The 14,778-nt window shown below is 33.7% G+C and overlaps 1 protein-coding gene across 1 annotated transcript in view; it reads right to left on the bottom strand.

Moving 5' to 3' along the window:
• Positions 1 to 4,724: 4,724 nt before the first annotated feature.
• Positions 4,725 to 14,778, bottom strand: part of LOC130656207 (mucin-16-like) — a 33,718-nt gene continuing 23,664 nt past the window's right edge. Inside the window, exons 3-19 of the mRNA XM_057459036.1 lie at positions 14,372 to 14,662; positions 14,089 to 14,235; positions 13,836 to 14,009; positions 13,450 to 13,620; positions 13,010 to 13,119; positions 12,692 to 12,750; positions 12,341 to 12,483; positions 11,777 to 12,076; positions 10,894 to 11,181; positions 10,465 to 10,770; positions 9,753 to 10,219; positions 8,478 to 8,575; positions 8,149 to 8,305; positions 7,185 to 7,251; positions 6,402 to 6,673; positions 5,584 to 5,755; positions 4,725 to 5,310 (exon numbers count right to left, since the gene is read on the bottom strand). Coding sequence (XP_057315019.1) covers positions 4,787 to 5,310; positions 5,584 to 5,755; positions 6,402 to 6,673; positions 7,185 to 7,251; positions 8,149 to 8,305; positions 8,478 to 8,575; positions 9,753 to 10,219; positions 10,465 to 10,770; positions 10,894 to 11,181; positions 11,777 to 12,076; positions 12,341 to 12,483; positions 12,692 to 12,750; positions 13,010 to 13,119; positions 13,450 to 13,620; positions 13,836 to 14,009; positions 14,089 to 14,235; positions 14,372 to 14,662 — 3,746 coding nt within the window. The 3' untranslated portion in view covers positions 4,725 to 4,786. The remainder of the gene's footprint in view (positions 5,311 to 5,583; positions 5,756 to 6,401; positions 6,674 to 7,184; positions 7,252 to 8,148; positions 8,306 to 8,477; positions 8,576 to 9,752; positions 10,220 to 10,464; positions 10,771 to 10,893; positions 11,182 to 11,776; positions 12,077 to 12,340; positions 12,484 to 12,691; positions 12,751 to 13,009; positions 13,120 to 13,449; positions 13,621 to 13,835; positions 14,010 to 14,088; positions 14,236 to 14,371; positions 14,663 to 14,778) is intronic.

Here is a 14,778-nt window from a genome sequence, read left to right as displayed (position 1 = left end):
GTTGAACAAGGAAATGGATCTTCATGTGACATGCAAGGGTGAAATAAAATACAAAATAATGAGCTCAAAGCTGTGCAGAGAATACTCTCTGCAAAAATTTGATATATTGATTATTTATTCTTTTTTTATTTTTGAAACATTAATTTTCTTGTCGCTACTTTTTATAACAGCACAATATTTGAATAGCATTTCAAAAGTGATTGTCATTATCCGTGGTCACCTCCTTCAACTGATTGTCCCTGATTGTCACATCAGACCAGAGGATGATTGGTATTATTTTAGGAAATGTTTTTAAATAAATTCTGCAAGAAAAATGTAAATAAACACATCTTAAAAACACGTCGCACTAATCAATAAAAACACAAATATTTGTTTTTTCATAGACAGGAAGTAGCTCTTGAGAGGCCGTAGTTTTGCCTATTTCACTGCCTTATAAGGGCCCTACACGTAATGAAGTGGTTTAACTCCCTTAAACAGGCAGACATGGGTATTGCTTTTCTTGTATCAACGGGACACGATGTTCAAAGTCGTTTGCCGCAGTCTAAGACTTTTATAAAGCCGAAAAATGGGTGCTTGGACCTCTAAGAGGTTGTAATTAGTGTTGTGTTGTTTCACTGATAAAGCAGTCGTGCTTGTTGGTTTACCACGCATTTTATGTATTCTCGATCGCTGGATACATAAATACCTATTAATGTGAACCCACTGAACTTGAAGTTTAGATTCGTGCTTCTGCGCAACAAAAATGTGACTGCATGCATTCTGTTCGTGAAGTTTATTTACTTTAACAAAAAATAATGAACACCTAATTAGTTGTTGGATTAAATAATGCAAATCAGTTTAAAGTTGGCAGGTTACAAAATTTGCAAAACTTTGTTAATTGAAGGACAATTTCTATGAAAATTTGCAGTTCTATGACCATTCCGGCTGTAGGTATGTCTTGGACAGTAGAAATCAAACGGATAAGTATAATCATATTTGATATACGTATTTAATTAATACCTTATTAATCTCTCTGCAAAGAAAAATGTGAGTGTTTGATTTAGGCAGCAAAATTTTATTGCTTACCATTCCCTACTTGTGATGATTGGCCGAACGCACTTTTAATTTAGGCGGATGTGACCACGAAGAAGTAGATAATCAAGAAGGCACACATTTAAAAAAAAATGGCGGTGCGTTAGCGTTAGACGAAACGTGGTTCACAAACAAATATGTTTATGAAAACAGAACGTGGAATGCCATTTATTTTTTATCGTAAGTTATGCAAAATAAATAACTCTAATATTATTTAGCTTCTACGATGGAACTTAATCGTAGTTTGGTTACATAAAATAAATAAATAAAAATATTCAAACGACTGACGAAAGTTCAAAGTTTCAAAGATATGTTTATGTTATGAGTATGGCTAAGCCTATTCAGAAAGCTTGTAATTAGTATAGTCGAGTTTTTGTTTTTGCAAATTAATAGTGTTGTGGGTAAAATTTAGAAACAATATTCTTGTTAGCTGTGGAACACACAGCTTTTAGTTTCGGCTGAAAGCTCGAACAAAATCCTGATCTTCTGGGATTTAAGTGAAGATATGCGTATCTCAGACGCGGTTAGTAAAATTGACGTTTAATCTGCCATTTTAAAAGCTGCATATCTCAGGTTTGGAAAAGATCTCTTTTTGTCTTGTAAATGCTTCGTATGTTTTCTATGCTATCACACCTATGCAAATCTTAGTAAAATGTTTTTTTATTTTTTTGGCTATCACAGACGTATATAGTAGACGAACTCAGTTAGATGGCAATATATACATACAGACAGCTAGCTAGGTATTTTGTGCTTTTCTCTCAAGTTTTCCATTTAGTTTGGTATGAGTCCATTTTGGGCTAGCCATTGTTACTTTTTGTGTTGTTTTTTTATCAACCTGAAGCTAGCCACAAAGTAATAGGACTGTAGTATGATTATTGGAATATCGATATCGAAGAAAAGTAAAAAAATTTATGCAAATCAGATCTCTACCTTATAAATAGCCGCACAAGCAGCTCATTTTACTGCATGTATCGTATAATTATCCTGTAATGGCTAACTAAAATTAAAAGCCAATTATCAGTTCAGTTTGACAGGTCAAGTTATGGTTAAAAAGTATCTAGTAGCATTTTTTTCACTGATGTATAATGCATATAAATTATAATCTGCATGCAAAAAACTAGATTCTAATTTTAAGATCAAATTAAGTTATCTTTACTGAAAATTAAAGTTTGGTCGGTCTACGGCTTATCGCATGCTTATTTTGCTTGTCGATTTGCGCAAAAGATCTTTGGAATATATACAACACCACATCACAATGGAACTAGTCTGAAATTGCTCAGATTTGTAGAAATTTTCTGCAGACCATGTCTTAAAGGGTGTTCTATTGGACTAGCCTTCAACCCATAAAACAACGGTTGACTATCGGAGATATCTTTAGATTTTCAGCCATGATATATCTCCCTGTCATCCTTTTTCAGGCGTCCTTGGCACAAAATAACTATTCGGCTACCAGTTTAAATAAAATATGCACCATGTTTAATTTTTCCTCTGTAAAACAAGCACCAAGCATTAGTTATGCTACCTAAATTGCAAAGTCAACCTTTTGTTGCCTTAATGAATTTCTTATCTCCCAAGCTTTAAAGTGTTTTCTCCATGCTGTATATAGTTTATTGACATAAACCAGCTCTTATGCAGGGATTTTGTTTTATTAAAACATGCTTTTACTGGTACAACTTTTAACTTTTATTCGAAACATTATTTACGTAAAAAATGTTGTAACTTTTCTATTTCACGATACTTCAGTCTTGCGTTCGTAAAAAGTAATAAAAAGGATTTTTAGTAATTAGTCTAGCATCACCTGTTGCAAATGCTAGGCAAGCTAAGCTTAAAGTTTTTTTATTGGCTTGCGACACGTCGATGATTAGAAATAGAATTCCTTTATCCTAGAGTAACAAAAAAACCCAGCATCTTTATACCATTGGTTCCACAGCTTCATAGCTTCATAGCTGCACAGCTATCTTGTTTGATAATTAATCCTATTCGGCCCGGGGTTTTAAACTTATTTTTTTCCAGAATAAAATTTTAAACACGTATAAAACATAAAAAACTTTGGAAATGGCGATTTCATCATTGGAAAGTAGGTTTGAACTTTTAAATGCGGATTTTGTAATATTGAAACACGGATTAAAATTCTCAAATTTTCGGATTTATATCTGGAATTTAAATTTGCACATATCAACTCTTGTGTAATTGCGGAGCTCCTTTTCCTGAAACAAGTAAAATATTTGCAATTTCTTCTTTCCTGGAGAAATTCGCTTCTTTTTGTCACGTTTTAATTGGTAGCCTTAGAAGCCTGGTAGGTACAGAGGTATTGACGATGTTATATTTATTTAATGTAAACAAATGACAAAAGTAAACAGAACTAGATAAATATTTGTCTGGTGGATATTACCGTTAAGCTCTGTGCACGTCGAAGGTGTTTCTTTTGTTAAGCTTGATGGTGAAATAAGACGAAAACAAAGATATAACTGCAAGCCGTCAAGCAGGTTCTCTAAAGCCGTAGATATTTATTATTATTATGAACGCATGCTTGCTTTCATGGTTACTGCTTAAGATTTTTTGTGGACAGATGAACCTGATTCAGTAGGCTAGATTTTCTTTATCAATCCAAGCTTCATATGTTACGAGCACATGTTTTTATTTATTGAAACCTATATTATAAAAGCATTTGCCCAAAAACAAGAACTCTTTGAAAACATGCTTAATTAATTTTACAAGCTACAAAACTTCTTAGGCTTTGAAAATAATAGAAAACGTGATATTAGTTTTGATATAGGCTTTTTAGGCATAGTCCGAAAAATCTAACAGAGTTCCGTATGACATGAACTTGGCATAACTTTAGTAAAGAACACCCGAAATAGATGTGCAAAATGTTTCTTGCTGATGTGATCGTTTTTTGTGTGAGGTCACTAGTATTTTAAAAGCGAAAAAAATACCAATACCAATTTTGGGAGGTTCTGGAAAATATTTCGGCATTTCGTTTTAATTTTTCTTCAGTAATATGTTCCTTCAGGACATCTTTAATCTTTTTTTGACACAAGACGATGATGAAAAGACGCAACCCTCGAAATTATTGCAAATAAGGGCAGAATTTCAAAGTTTTGAGACACACGCAATTGAGTAGACTGTGCGTAACACGCACTCCGACCTTTGTAAAAATTTTTTAATGATTCAATTCCCGTTAATTCATACTTTTCCGGGTTGTCATGAAGCAGATTGTTCCATGATTCGGACATTGTGGCGATAGTGACTCGGTCTAAGCCCTTGCCAAAAATAAAATTTTGCAGCTTACAGGGTGTTGCTTTTTTGTAGAATTGTCATTTTCCAACTTTCTAAGTGATTTTGTATATATTATATATATTAGTAAATACACACCCTTGTTTACTCTCAATAACTTCAACAAAAACATCCTCGGGCAGTTCGGGTACTGACAGAAATTCTACTATACGGTCCAACTAACAGAATTGTACCATCATGATGTCATGAACCAGCAAATTATCTATAAGGCCGCCAGTATGACAAAAGGTACAGGTAATCCTTCTCAGCTAGATGCAAAACAATAACTAGTACACTGAATATAAACAAATCAAGGATGTTGTAGACACTCATTTAAAGCTACCATTTACTACCAGATACCAGAAAACAAAGCAACATCACAAATTACACTATCTTTATAAATTTATATAAATACTTTTTTTTGAATACAGTTATTTACTTATACATTAGTAAAATTTAGCTGGTTTCCTTCTTTCGGGTTAAAAACAATAAAGTTCGGTTGCGCTGGTTGCGTATTGTTTGCATTTTTCTTGGCTTTGCCTTTTAACTGGGCTGTACGTTCTGGTTTTGTTGTCTGTTGGCGACCTTTCTTTGCCACTTCATTTGATGCAGTTCCCTTCTTTGCATCTCCATTTGGTTGTTGGTTATTTTTTTTATTCGACTGTGGATCATCAGTTTTTTTACTTGAAGATGGGATACTACCCAAGCTTTCAGGAGCTGGGTGGACCTTTCTAAATTTGCACAACTTTTTTCTCTTCAATTCATCACCAAAAGAAATTTTAATCATATTATCAACGCTTACTTGGCCTTTGCTTTCAATTTTGTTTTTGTAGCGTTTTTTCATTATTTGTAACTGCAGAAGTTCTTTTAAATGAACTTTCTCAATTTCTGCACTTTTTTTAACCATTCGATTGCGACAATCTTTTATCATCTCGCCAAGTTCCTTGACATTGCATTGTATACCTAAATAAAAGGGAACGTAGATCTTAAATGTATGCGACCAAAAGCGTTTTGTTTCATGTAACGAGAGTTAATAACACTGCTGACGTCAACAAATTCTTGCGGAAACATTTAACAAAATAAACAAAAAAAAACTTTTTCGCTTTCTGACATAAGGTCGATGCGAAAAAAGTTCTGGGAAAGAGAGTCAACCGTATTCAATTGATTAGTTTATTTTTAAAACTATATTCTCCAGCCATTCTTCTTTTACGGAACTGGACACAAATCATCGCTTACATTTACTTTTGACTTTATTTTTTCTTCTTCTTCTGTAAACTTCACATATAATACCAAGGAAAGTTGTAATACCAATCATAGCTCCCATATACAGGACAGAATTCTGGAAAGGTTCACCGCTTGCACTGAATAAATCTTGTGTGGCTTCTCCAGTTACAGGTAAATTCAAATTCTAAAAAATAATACAGAGTGTGGAGATTCGTGTATTATTTCACTGCATTCTAGTCCTTAAATAACAATAGCTTAAACGTTAGAGAAATACGCACTCCCTTAACCCTAAAAGCTGGGGAATAGGATTTTGGGGGCATGAGCGCTCCTTTGTTGGGCTTTTTTTTTTAAAACAAACATGCTCTGAATCAGGCGTTGGCACTTTGTAACGAGAATTATGACTTCTATTTAACATCTTTTTATTAATTTTTTTCGCATTTCTTGATCAAGTTGTTGTTATTAAAAACATTATTTAAAAACTTTCCCCATTTTTTCCGTTTTCCCCGATTAATGTACATGAATTGTTTGTGCTTTTAAAACTTCTGATGACGTCATTAAAAAGTTCTATTATCGGCGAAATTAAGAATAGGCTCCGTTAAAATCACTTTTTTTACCTTACAATAAAAAAACTATTACATTGAACTTGACATAAACATCAATGCAGAATGTTTCGTTTTTCCTTCATTGCAATATGTGGACTGTTTTCTTTACTTGCTTTTTGAAAGAACAACGAACTCAATAGACCCCAGACTTCTTCCAAACATTAGACCTAATTTGTTATATCAAAATTCCTTCACCACAATATTGAGAAGTTACATAATAGAACATACTGGTATTTTGTGCTTCAGAGAAGCGATAAACTCTGTTATTTCATTTTGTCGACCCTGTATTAAACTTTCAAGGTCAGCTTGTAGTGCTTGTGACAAACCAGACAGTATAAAACCAAAACCAGTATTTGTTTTTATTAACGCTTTTACTCGTTGATTTTTACTTTCAATGATACTTTTTACTGACGTCATCGAGTATGTGTCTATCAATACTGCATCAACCACGTGACTTTCTAATGCTTCTAACATCGAAATAACATCTTTGTATTGTTTATCTAAATATTTCAGATTAAAAAAGTTATAAATAAGGTAGGCTTTATGGATCCTTCTTAATGGATCCGAGGTTCACCCTCGATACACTTTCACAATAGCTTTCAGCATATCTGCACTAGGGTTAGTCCAGGGAAAAGCCTGTCTGCATCAAGAATTTAGGGGAAAAAATGAAATCAAACCAATCAATGAAGTATCCACAAAAACACAAAGTCGACAGACTGATATTAAATATTTATTGTCTCTTGAAATGAAATTTTAGGCAGACTTTTAAAGACACATATAAACTAAAATCTTTTTTCTGCTTATCACTAAAATGAGATTGATATTAAACCGGTTGTCTAGCTGAGTAGGTAGTACCTGCGAGAATTTTTTTGCCCAAATGATTAAACACGAAGGGACATACCGACAAGAATCATCACAGGAACGTAGGACACACAGTGAAAGGTGTCCTTTAAGTCGTTTCTGAAAACCATGTAAATAAATTGGAATTTTGATGATTTGTATTTTACTTACTTTTATCAAGCCTGGCATTTCTCAACACTGCGTATCGGTACTCAAACGAATTATTCAGAGCAGCAACCTAAAAACGGTTTAAAAGATATTTTAACAGTTATAAACCAATTACTAAATATTTACAATCTGTGTATTATTTATAATACTTATTTTTTATTTTATGGTTTTCTTACGTTTTCCTGAATACAATTATAAAAATAATTTTAATTATATTATTATATCCTTAAGGTTAAACCTAGTATCCACTAACGCGATAAGTTTAACTCGCGTCAAGCTGCTTAACGCACGGCACCAAAGCTTAACGCTAAAACAAAATATACTTTCAATGTCAGTACAATATTTAGGTGAATACAAAAGGCATAAATGATCAGTCAACCGAAATAGTTTGTATTACACAAGATTTGAAAGATATTTGGAACCTACCATATACTAGCGGGTTTTCAATGAAAACTTTGATGGGTTTTTCATTTCGTAAATTTTCAGGAAAAGAAGACTGATCTTAGTTTTAATTTTTTTTAAATTCAAAAAATGACAAAATGATGAAAGGGACTTCTGCTTGTTGTTCTTCGCATTTGTTTCTTAATCTAAGATTGCAGTTGTTTTAAAATGTGATTTCACAAAAAAAAGCAAGTACGAGGATCTCTATCCTTGTAAAGGCTGAAATACACGATAAGTTTTTTAATTAAACCAATTAGTTGTAAGAAAAAACTGTCAGTGTAAACAGGTGCGCAGTCTGCGTTGAAAGGTATAACCGTTTACTCTCCAATCAATTGGTCCAATTATACGTATCGTGTATTTCAGCCTTAACTCAGAATTCTTATACACCATTTTAATTTACTCAGCTTTTCCACCACGTGTGTAACTTAATTTCGATTGGTTGGTTAATTATTTTCCGCATCTCTGATTGGTTTGTTCTTGTATCGAGTAGAGAACGCGCGTTTTTGTACTTGTTTTATTTATTTACCTTCGTATTGTAGAGCTTCACTTCTTCAGGGGTGTTAAGTGTTGACAGAGCGGTTGTAATAAATCCAATAATAATACCATTCAATACCAAACCAGTCAGGAACCAAAGCATTGATAAACTTTTAGCAATAACAGAACGAGGTGCTAGGTCTCCGTACCTGAGAGAATATTATATTGCGTAGGAGTAAAAATTAGTTGAAAAATATGGAAGAATGAACAATATGTAGTATATGATATGTAAATTAGCAATCCATTTTAACTGTAATTCGTAAAGAACAAAACGTGCAGGACAAACAAATATGAATAGTGAATTTCAAGAAATGAGCATACCCAACTGTTGTCATGGTAACAAAAGCAAACCAAAATCCAGCAAGCATTCCCCGAAATGTTCTGCCTAATGTGAATTCTTCTGGATTGGAAAATTGATCCTAAATGGATGTAGTGAGAGACATTAATCGAAAACTATAGATCACTTGCCAGTATTTACAAAGAACACTTTGGATTTCTGTACATACGCACCTATTCTTATAGGTAACAAAACAGGATCATATGGGGAATAATGGCTACACTACAGTGGAGATGGTGTAGTGGCAGCGCATTCTGCTTGTGATCTTAAAGTTTCCAGTTCGAGTCCCCACTCCGGCGCACCATAAATATTTCTACCATTTACTGACTGGCTTGTGTGGCAGGCAGGGAAGTTAAATGTATGCGTATCTCTGGCGGTAATGTAACGTAATACAGTCGGAGTAAAGGAAAAACCAGCCGTCAGGATGCAATCCTAATCTCTTATTGAAATTCATTATAGATTTTTTAGAAGGACAAAATCCAAAATGCAATTAAATTAATTTCTTAACTACATTCTCTCTTTTTAAAAAAGTTGCACGAATTTTAAGCAAAAGTTTTGTTTTTTAAATGAACCTATTTGGATTCTATGATCTTTAATTTATGTTTTCTACGCACAAGAATGAGTACACATGTCCATGGTTCCCAAGCATTTTGTTTCACGGTCTATAACACCATCAGTCAGTGCAACACCGTAACAACAAAAGTTTAATACTTGATTTCAGTCACTACTACTAATGCAGTCTTTTTTCAAATAGATATGGGAATCGAGATAAATGCTACTTTCTGTATATTCAATTCAACATAGAAAACAAAATTGTATAGAAGTAGAACTACTTTGTGCAATTCTCTAACACATTTTTTAGCAGCGAGACTCAACTCGCAGCTCCTAAACTAAAAGTACTACGTACGTGTGTCCACTCTCTTTAGAGAATGGACACACACATGTTCCATGACAAACTATAATACACAACTAAATTGGTTTGCAGGACTATTTTAAGTTGTAATTTTGTCTTGAACGGATTTTCTGAAAATAATAATATTTGTGGATTTAAGTGTTTATATTTTATCTTTCTATAATTTGAGCAAAAATATTGAAATTAAACGAGAGCCTCTGCTCAAAGTCCCAAAATTAAGGAGGGTTTTAAAAATTAACCAGGATTTACATTATTGCTTTACGTAAATAAAAGTATGCTGGAAGTCTAAATAAAAACAAGGGCTTTATTTGTCAAAACTAATAATAAGAATCCATCAAATTCTTACCGAAAACCATATCAGAATCCCAAACAATGTAGCAATGCAGTAACTAACCAACAACAACGGCCATACTTTCAAAACATTAAAAATCATCCGGTTCACAGTATCAGCACTTTTGGAGTCCCTCACCACAATTGAACATCCAGGCGAAGGTATGACCAACGTATAAAGGCTTTCTGGAATCAATACTTTACGAAATTTATCTCCATAGATAGGAAAACTTGCATCAACATGGCTAGATATGCTGTTTTTTAAGTCCAACTCTGTTTCTTTTTGCGGAGACTCTCCTGTTTTTGACGTAAAAAAGTGAATTTTGGATTGACCATACGGCTTACAAGTACCACATGCTTCAATCATCAACTTAGATAGCATGGTAGGAATAAGGCCTTTGAGATTTGAAGGACTATCCAGCTCTGTGTATGGAGCATTCTCATACCAATTACCATATAAATGTTCTCGACAATTGCAAGTTTCTATGAAGAAAATGCATGTTGATTTGAATCGTAGTTTATTTGTTTTTACTTAACGATTGCTTGAACTTGATTCCGTTTCTAAAATAACCAACTTACTTTATGCACTTGCATTTTGGTTTATATTTCTCAGAGATTTATTTCCAGTAGGTACTTTCAATGTCTTTTTTATTTATAAAATGGCCATGCAATCTACATTTTGTACTCGTTTGCGTGTACTCACCTTCAAAATCTTAATAAGAACTTACTAGCTAGATATATTGGTGCAGGTCCATTTCCAACAGCAGTGAATCCGGTCACACTAACGTTGTATGCTGCATAGTTCTCCAAACCAGTGACTTTATAATAAAATGTAAATACATCCAACTCCAGCTCAGTTTTTTCAGTTCCAACGCCTATTTCCAATCCTGACTTTTCAACGATGTAATAGACTAGTTTGTAGCCTAAAAGGATGCCATTTATTTTATCTGAAGGTAATGAATCCCAAGAGATAGACCACCAATTGACAGATTCCATGTCATTGACGATAACATCTGGTACGGGAACTGATGGTACTGTGAAAGAATGAAATTGTTATTAAAATGTAATGCTTCAAAAAATGTAAAGTTTATCCAGAATGACTTTCTAAAATGTAACAAGAATTAGAAGTAAATAAGTGAACAAAGAAAGCTACCGACCTCCCTCCTGCGTCCTAATGATGCTGTACTCAGTAGGTCCCTCCCCAGCGGTATTAAAGCCTGCAACTTCAATATAATACACAGTGTATGGCTTGAGTTCAGTTAATACAGTTGTTGTTAAATCGACAACTTTTGTATGCCAGGTATTTCCCAGATATTTTTTGTATCTCACGCGGTAACCTAATAATTCGCCATTTTGGTACTTTTCTGGGATATTTAACCAATCCATGAAGATTTCTTCCGGTGCAGTGGAGATTGTAGAAAGACTTTGTGGTGGAAGAGACGGAGCTAAACAGAAATAATAAAAATGGTTGAATACTCCAATTTTCGATATTTCAAGAGAAGAATCTTCTGAAATTCCGCTTATTCGCAAAATTTTCACTTTTGCGAACAAATTTTTTTGGGTTTCTACAGAATTTTTCTCTAGTTCCGACTACTTTTTACAATTTTTGTGTTACAGAAGCGAAATTATCTGAAATTTTTTTTTTTAATTGAAACACTTTGCGGTAATAAACTTTTGCTAATCTTCCAAAACGCATAAGTTGCGAAAATTTATTTCGCAAACACTTCCTTCCTTAAAACATTTATTTATTTTTTTCTGAATGATAAAATACGTCATTATAACATGTGAAGTAGATGTCAATTACTCAGTTCATTTGCCAAATAATTGGCGATTTTTATGACTACATTAGCAAAAGAGAACTGGTATCTTTTAACATTGGGGATATATTAACAACCAGTGATGATCACATTGTTTATAATAAACAACCAGGTGTCAAAATAATCACATTTCTACCAGAGGACAATGCGCAGAGGTTAGCGAAGTTTTTAGGAGTGGTTAACCACACAGAAGCGATAAATCACTTTCAGCGCGTCAACTTACGAGATACAGGTGTTTTAATCAAAAACATATCGCTTGGTGGACCATTACCAACGTTTGAAGATATAAGAAGGTACGCTTTGTATTCATTTGCAGGCTGTAAGTCTTTTAAAAGCAACCAAGATTGTTCAACGTCAACCCCTTGAACATACCAAGTGATATTTGGTCGTTGCATATCGCGGTAGTATAGATAGACAAAGGTTGCGATGTGTTCATTATAACAAGGTAGAATTGTCCATGAGATATTGACACTTGTTTTGTCATACTCTTCTACGCTGACATCTTGAGGTGACATGCAGGTGACTAAAATGACATGTGTATCGTGACAACAAAAGAATGAAAATATCGAATATATCTTTTACGAAATTATAAGAGTTTAGAGTAATAAAATGAAGGCATAAAAAGAAAAAAATAATTGGAGGTAATTGTAGGGCGCACAATTTCTTTAAAGGGAAAATGTCCAGTGGCTTTTTATTAAACATTACATAACGCTATAAGAATGACCTATTAATAGTCAAGTACAGTTTCCACAAAATATCATACAGAAAAAGATAAGTACATTCATACTTGTCGTTGAATTAAATTCATGTTTATCTACAGTCATATTTCCTAGTTTTTTTGTTACTGACACTTCATCTATGAAGGAGAGCACCTGATCACTGTTGATTTGTTCATATAAGATGGTGAAATCGGCAATGACACTTCCCCGTCTGAAACAAAAACGGAAAGTGTTGGATGAAATATAAGCTTGAGAAAAGGAAAGTGTACACCAGTACTAAAAGAAGAGCAAAATTCCCCATCGTATCTGGGCTATAAAATTTTTTTGGTTGGGTATTCGGTTGTATCGTGAAAGAATCCATAATTTTTATCTACATCATATAAGTAAAAGGTCTAATAATATATTAATACGTGACTTACGTAAATCTGTGGACAGTTACACCATGGATGAAAGATGCGTTATTGTAAGCTTTCATGATCTATAAATGAAGAATATAACGATACGTTTAGTTATTAACAATACAATTCATTCTGTGCTATGACTTAAACTTTACACAGACTTGAAACGTTTCAGAAAAATGTCGTTTTTATACAAATTCTCTAAAAATACGTTTGCTCCTTACCAGAGTTAGTGATTAAAAAAAGAAAATGAATTCAATAAAATCAGCCGGATGAAAAAAATACTTCGACACCACAAATACAAAAAAATACTTAACTTAAACAGGACATAACACTTACATTCTTTTTTAGTTTTGTAGTCATTTCTTTCGCTTCTGCACGATTTATGTAAACTAGTTTGTAATACCATTCTTCATCAGGAAAGTGAAATGTGTAAAACATTTTAATGGCTAAAAACACAGAAAAATAACACGAGATATAAGTAATTAGTTAAAAAAGCTTTTTGAAGTTATTCCATCATCAGTGCTATTACAATAGGCTAAAAGCACGTTGCATTTGTATTGCTAATGACTTTTTTTACTGGCATTTGTCACACCGTGCTGTTTATGAATTTAAAAAAGACTTTGCGGGAAAGTAAAAAACAGATAAGTTATTAGGTGTAAAATCTTTTTACATCAATTTCACATGTATTGACTCTAAATTAATGTAAGCTTATTTCAAGTGTAAAACAGTCCTGGAATTGCAAGGATACATCAATAAAGAGCTAAATTCAGCCTTACGCAAGCACTTTGTTAAGTTGCAAACACGCGTATCCTCAAGAGATTCATTGCATGGTCTACCACGACGTGCAGGTGATGGATTGTTGCAATATCTTCTTCTGGTTGCAGTTGATGCACCACATGGACTTTCACAGATTCCCCAGGACTCCCACTGACTTACTCCACCATGAACTAGAAGGAATACCAATATTGTAGCACAAATAGCCATATACTAACAATTTTTTTTGACAAAAATGGTTCCCTTAAATCAAAGCCTGTCTTCAATGATCCTAAAATGTATAGAGATGACCCTTCTCTTAATTTGCACCCATTATCAAGTTGCAAAATTACAGAATTGAGAGTGCCACGGAACAAGAGAAAATTACAAATATATTCTAATTATATACTTGGGCACGGGTCCGGATTGCAGCCGCCTATAAGATGAGAACTTGGTCCTGGACAGCTCATACCACCGTACTGAGATTTTGGTTGATCACACGCTCGAGTTTTTTCTCTGTAACCATAACCACAGGTCTGATTGCAGGACGAATATTCGGTCCATTCACCCCATTGTCCATCGACTGTAAACAACGTGAAAGATGCATTAAATATAAAGGAAGTTCGACTCAAAGTAAAACAAAAATGAATCAAATCATATACTTGGACAAAGAGGCACGTCGCATTTATCTGTCTGTTTGTATGCACCAGAGCAAAATCCATAACAAAGCCTTTTTCGAGTTTTCACCGCTTCTCCACAGGTTGCGGAGCAACGACTCCAAGACGCCCATTGCGTGAAGCCAGAATCAGCTAAACATTTTTGACAAATACAAAAATATTGGATCTACATGCAATTTAAAAGTGAACACACTACATAATTAACATTTTGCTAACAAACACATGTTGGAAGAAACAAATAATTTGACAGATCAAATTAAAAAGTTACCTTTATCAAGACATTGGCATACCCTTTGTATGTTGGATGGTCCTGCGGTAACTTTGCAAATAATTGAATTTGGAACACCAATATATCCTGCACATATTCGAAGTAAAGGATTGTAAGATGGATGGTAACTCTCTGAATAATAATCCTGCGTACTTCTTCTGGAGCAAGAAGCACCAAGCTTTTCGAATAGCCTCGTTTCATTATTTGTATTAATTACAGGCGCACAGATCAAGCCTTTATTAAGACAAAAGGATTTGCAATCGAGCATCCCACGTTCAGTCAAATAATAACCTGAAAAACAGTAAAGAATGACTTAAAGAATAAATGAAAGAAGAAACAATACACGCTTAAATAACTTTTGAATAATTTGTAGGAAAAAGTAAGACATGTAACTGCCACTCTGAAGA

Source organism: Hydractinia symbiolongicarpus, chromosome 9 (assembly GCF_029227915.1).
Source record: "Hydractinia symbiolongicarpus strain clone_291-10 chromosome 9, HSymV2.1, whole genome shotgun sequence".
In the NCBI taxonomy this organism is placed as follows: Eukaryota; Metazoa; Cnidaria; class Hydrozoa; order Anthoathecata; family Hydractiniidae; genus Hydractinia; species Hydractinia symbiolongicarpus.
The sequence above is the reverse complement of the archived record's forward strand: the minus strand, read 5'-3'. Positions and strand labels throughout refer to the sequence as shown.